The 6,124-nt window shown below is 36.9% G+C and overlaps 1 protein-coding gene across 3 annotated transcripts in view; it reads left to right on the top strand.

Moving 5' to 3' along the window:
- The window catches only part of ANO3 (anoctamin 3), a 427,969-nt gene that overhangs the window by 236,445 nt on the left and 185,400 nt on the right, over positions 1-6,124 (top strand). For all 3 annotated transcript variants that reach the window (XM_006872392.1, XM_006872390.1, XM_006872391.1), the window contains one exon: positions 3,523-3,623. In XM_006872392.1, coding sequence (XP_006872454.1) covers positions 3,523-3,623 — 101 coding nt within the window. The remainder of the gene's footprint in view (positions 1-3,522; positions 3,624-6,124) is intronic.

Raw genomic sequence — 6,124 nt, 5'->3', positions numbered from 1 at the left:
ACCCATATAAATCAGAAAAGATTGAAGTTGTCAAAGACTTCATTTGGCTTGGATCAACCGTCAACACTCACAGAAGCAGCAGTCAAGAAATCAAGGATGTTTTGCATTAGGCAGACCTGCTGCTTGAGGACTAAGGTATACTTGACCCAAGCCATGGTATTTCCAATAACTTCATATGCATGCAAAAGTTGGATAGTGAATAAGGGAGACCATAGACGAATTGATGCATTTGAGTTATAGTGTTGGAGGAGAATATTGAAAGTATCATGGATTGCCAAAAGAACAAATAGATGGAAGAAGTACAGCTAGAGTGCTCCTTGGAAGCCAGGATGGCCATACTTTGTCTCTCATATTTTGGACATATTATCAGGAGGGACCAGTAACTGGAGAAGGATATCATGTTTGGTAAAGTGGAAGGTCAGAGAGAAAGAGGAAGACCCCAAAGAGATGGATTGTCACAGTAGTGGCAACAATGGGCTTAGGTGTAGCACAGATTCTGAGGTTGGCCCAGGACCAGGCAGTGTTTTGTTCTGTTATGCATAGGGTTGCTATGAGTTGATACTGACTTGATGTTACCTAACAACAACAACAATTACAACAAATATATAACCAGAAGAATTTGACTAATGTAATACATCATTTGATTTCTTGGCTGCTGCTTCCATGAGTGTTGATGGTTGATCCAAACAAAATGATAAGGTCCATGTGTATAGTCATTTTTTATGTTGTTAAAAAATGGTATTTGCAATGAAGAAGTCATTTGTCTTGCAAAATTCTATCATGGGATCTCCAGCATCATTTCTTTCCCAAGCCCATATTTTCCAACTACTGATCCTACCTCTTTGTTTCCAACCTTTGTTTTCCAGTCACCAGTAATTATCAGTACATCTTGATTGCATATTTGATAAATTTCAGTCTGAAGAATTTGTAGAATTCTTCAATTTCATCATCACTTGCTTTAGTGATTGGTGCGTAAATTTGAATAGTAGTAGTATTAACTGGTCTTCCTTGTAGATGTATGGATATTGTCCTATCACAGACAATGTTGTACTTCAAGACAGATCTTGATATGTTCTTTTCAATGATGAATATGATGCCATTCCTCTTCAGTTTGTCATTCCCAGGATAGTATGCCATGTGACTGTCAAATTCAAAATGGCCAATACCAGTCCATTTCAGCTCACTAATGCCAAGGTTATTGATGTTTATGTGTTTCACTTCATTTTTAACAATTTTCAATTTTCCTGAATTTGTACTTCATACGTACCATGTTCTATATATTAATGGATGTTTATAGCTGTATCTCTTCATTTTGACTTTTGTCCATCTGCATATGAAGGTCCTGATGGCTTTACTCCTTTGGTGTCATCACAGTGAACTCTACTTTGAGGAGGCAGCTCTTCCCCAGTTGCATTTTGAGTGCCTTCCAATGTGAGGGGCTTATCTTCAACACTGCATCTAACAATATTCTGATGTTCTTCATCATGTTTCAGTATTCAGTATTCTGGTGCTGACAGTGTTCCACTGCTATTCATAAGATTTCAGTGACTACATATTCAGAAGTAGTCCATCTCTCCTTCTTCTTAGTCTGACTTTGTCTGGAAGCTCATCTGAAACCCGTCACCTTGGGTGACTCTGCTGATACTTAAAGTATCTGTGGTGTCCAGAGTCACAGCAACACACACGTCACCACAGTATGACAAACTAACAGACAAGCTAGAAGAGACATTAAATAATTCACTGCACTGAATGAATATGTAAATAAAAAATACATTCAAGTTAAAACATACATGATCTTAAATTAAAATGATAAATGTCTTCCATACTGCTGCACTTTTAATATTGGCATGTTACTTGAGATGTTCCCTCTGGTTGAAATTTAAATAAGCAATCGTAACCAAATAGAACCTGAGTATGGTTACTTGAAAGGGAGCCATGATGAGACTGTGGGTTAGGCATCGGGCTGCTAACCACTAGGTGGTGGTGGATGTGCCGTGGAGTCAGTTCTGACTCACAGTGACCCTATACAGGGTTTCCAAGGCTGTAAATCTTTACGGGAGCAGAAAGCCTCATCTTTCTCCCATGGAATAGCTGGTAGTTTCGAACTGCTGACCTTAAGGTTCACAGCCCAATTCTTAACCAGTATGCTACCAGATCTCCTTAGCCACTAGGTTGGCAGTTTAAATTGCCAACTGCTTCGTGGGAGAAGGATAAGTTTGTATGCTTCCATAAAGTTTTGCAATCACAGACAGCATATATAGGGGCCACTATGGGTTGGAGTCAACTTGATCATATGACCCTCAGGTGTGTTTAAATGGGAGAAAGCAAGTTGTTCTGTTATATATGCTTAGTTCTTGTAATTACATGAAGAATAAGCTTTGTGAAATTCAGTGTTAGAATGACTGTATTCTTACTTGCCTCCTGCTCTATGAACCTTAGACATTTGGAAATTTCGAGAAGAAATTGTCTCTTTTGTTGTTGTTGTTTTTGGTTCTTTTAAGGTAGGATATAAACATGAATGATATGTAATGCCAAATAGTTAGCTTTGTTGGTTATTTAAATTAAGGTTCTACATCTAAGAATTGTGATAATTATTTGATTTGGAATATCCAGACAAAATGTTTAGAACAAGGTTTCTGTGATTTCTGAGAATCAGATAAGGATACTTGTATTTCATGTATAAAAACAACAACAAAAGCATAATTCTGATGAACAATCAACTTTGTTTAAAAATCTCTAGTCAAGATGAAAGACATTTAAATTTTCATGATTTGAAATATGTAAAAAATAAGTTATAAGATTGAAGTGTTCAAATTTGACAGCCCTATAAGACACGGTGTCTTAGTGATGCAAACTGTTCTCACTCAACTACAATATAAAGGTTGGCAGTTCAAAGCCATTAGTGTAATTACAGGAGAAAGGCCTGAAAATTAGCTTCTGTTAGATTACAGATGGGCAAATCCTATGAAGTAACTCTACTATGCAGCAAATGAGATTATAATGAGTCAAAATTGACTCCATGGTAGCAGGTTTGGTGCACTGATTATCAGGGCACAGAGTTTTGTGATTTATGCTCTTCTTGTTTTTCCAGGATCATAGTAGGACCTATATTGTAGTAGTTACTCAATAAAATGTATGAGAAGAAGAAATGAATGAATTGATTAATACATTATGACTGCTTTCAGTGTTTCTGTAACTACTTTGAATTGAAATGAGAAGCTCATAATATAACACCTGTCAAAAATAACTTCATTTCTAAGTTCTTGATTATTCTGACTGAGAATCCTGAATACTGATAATAATCAATTGTAAGAAAATGTACTGACTCATGTTGGGGATGATTTGTTGTATACAATGACGTGTTTACATTTTTATTACTCTATGTATTAAACATTATTTAAATTAATAACAATGAGTCATGTGTAGCCAGGGCACAGTGTGCTTCCTCCAAAGTTAAATTGTGGCATGGATTATCGTCAGCACTGATTCTAAACAATAGTGCCTTCTTGCTATTCATTGCAGCCAGCCGTTGCAAACCCTGATATCATGTTTATTAAAATTCACATTCCATGGGACACGCTGTGCAAGTATGCAGAGAGGCTGAATATCCGGATGCCCTTCAGGTAGTTTCAAATTGTCTCTTAATGTGTATTAAGATGAGTCTGTCTTTTGCAATATCTTAGAACAATAAATGAAACCTTTTCTACAGAGGAAATGCTTTTTCTTTTAAAGTTCAGTTTTCTGGATGTATATTTCCTTCTAATTTATTTGCCAAATGTGATGATTTTCCTGATTCCCTGGATGCTTTCTTTCATTTCATGGGAAACATACCCTGAGACAGGGAATAAAAATGGTTGCTTTCAAATTTTACCTTGTAGCGTTATTCCCAAGATCAAGATACCTGATTATTTCATATGGTGGATAGACCTCTTGTTTGTTTGTTTGTGGATTGCAGCAAGTAGAAGTATATAGCATCCTTAAATTTACAAATATAATGTACTTCTCTGTTTAGAAGTTTACAAGAATAATTGCTCAGCTGTAATTCAGTGGGATGTTCTGTCTTTAGTACAAAGGGAGAAATTAAGCAAATGAGAAGATTGCTGAGTTCAAAGACTTGTTAGTCCTTCCTCCAAACCAGGGGTGGAGAACTCCTGTGCACAAGCCGTATGCTTGTTTAGTGCCGTCGAGTCTGTTCCCACTCACAGAGACCCTGTATAGGATTTATGAGAAGTGGCTGGTGAGTTTGAAATGCTGACTTGTAGTTCAAACTGATCTTATGATCAAGTGTTTATCTTACAGAACCACACCAGAACGTCTCACAGGTTATATAAGGCCCACAAAATCATTTGGTTTGGTCCTGCCAAGGTAACCATAGTTCCAGCCATCACATTTGTTAAGTACTGTTTGTTCTTATTCATAGCAACCCTATATAGGGTTTCTGGGGAGTAGCTGGTGAGCTTGAACTGCCAACCTTATGGTTCAAACTGACCTTGCAATTCAGCACATTAACCCACAATGCCACACCAGAACTCTATCACATTAGGGGTGAGTTAATTAAATGTTTGACCAAATATAGCAAGTGAATTTTTAAGTTAATAATTTTGTATGGCCCAGGAATGATGTTATAAATTTAGGCAGATAAAAGGTTCCCCACCCCTGTGGTCAACTAAACCCATGGTCATCCAGTCTACTCCAACTCATTACAAACTCACAGGACGGAGTAAAAGCACACCACAGGGATTCCATGACGGTGCGTCTTTCTCCCATAGAACGCCTAGTAAATCTGAACTGCTGGTCTTTCGGTTAGCAGCCATGTTCTTAGCCATGGTGTTACCAGAGCTCTGTTCTTCCTCTAGGCAAGCAAAAACGGAATAAACATCACTTGTCCTCTATTGACTATCTTGCTTTATAGGCAGGATGGCTTCTCGGCATTATTTCTGAAAGTAAATTTCAGCACTTGGTTCCTACTCTATGTAAAGTGTTAAGTCACATTATAAATATGAACATTACTTAGAGCTGAAGTTCAACATGCTTTGTCGACTGCTACAGAAGGATTAGTGAGGTTCAGAGTAACACAATGCCAAGCAAAAGTTTCTGTAGGCAATGAATATGAGAGAACATTAAGAGCACAATGTGAAAACAGAAATTCTTCATACTCAGCATCGTGGCCGACTCTGGGGAGGAGTGCTGACATCTTCAGTTCTGATGACAAGTCGCCAAGGTATTGAAGCTAAAATATTGGCACCTGTATTAGTCATTTGAAACACGTCAGACCAAAAAGAAATTGATTATGTTTTGGCAACTACTGAGATCTTGCTGGCAATATTAGAATTGGATGCCTAAATTTGCTTGTATTCATGCTTAGCAAAGGGCTTAAACTTCTCTATAGAAACAGCATTTAGTACATACATGAACAATACTATGAGACTGAATTATCAGCCTTGAACTGCTCTGGAAAAACATAAGAAAGTTGAATAAATTGAAAAGCAGAAGATGATAAAGGCAAGTTTTTCCAATTAGCATTGTAACCAAATAATCCAAATGATGGATAAGATTGCTAAGGGAACCTGAGATTTGTACATTTTTATAAAACAGGATTCCTGAAAAAAGCAAATAAGGAATTGTGAGATATCACTTGTTTTATTATTAGAATTGAAAGTAAAATTAGGCATGTTTACATTTATAATTAAGTACATTTCTTGACTTCTGAGTTGCCTGGGGCTTATCACAGCATGATAATAGGAAACTAAGGAGGCTTGATGGTACAGTGGGTCAAAAATTGGACTGTTAACTTCAAGGTCTCCCAATATGTGGGAGAAAGATGAGGCTATCTGCTCACATAACAATTTACAGTTTTGGAAATCATAGGGAGTAGTTTTACTCTATGCTGTAGGATCACTGTGAGTTGGAATCAACTCACTGGTAGTGGGTTTAATTGGGAGAGTACTTGTCATTTTCCCTATCTAACTTATTTTTATTTGATCTGTACTTCATTATGCACCAAGAATAAATTTGAAACAGAGACACATTTTAAGCTTTCAAATTAACATAGTAAGTTAGAGATATGGTTAGGATTGAAACCTTGGCATGTCTAAATTAAAGCTAGTAATTGTTCATTTATGTA

Source organism: Chrysochloris asiatica, unplaced genomic scaffold (genome assembly GCF_000296735.1).
Source record: "Chrysochloris asiatica unplaced genomic scaffold, ChrAsi1.0 scaffold00196, whole genome shotgun sequence".
Classification (NCBI taxonomy): Eukaryota; Metazoa; Chordata; class Mammalia; order Afrosoricida; family Chrysochloridae; genus Chrysochloris; species Chrysochloris asiatica.
This window is presented reverse-complemented; position numbering and strand designations above follow the sequence as displayed.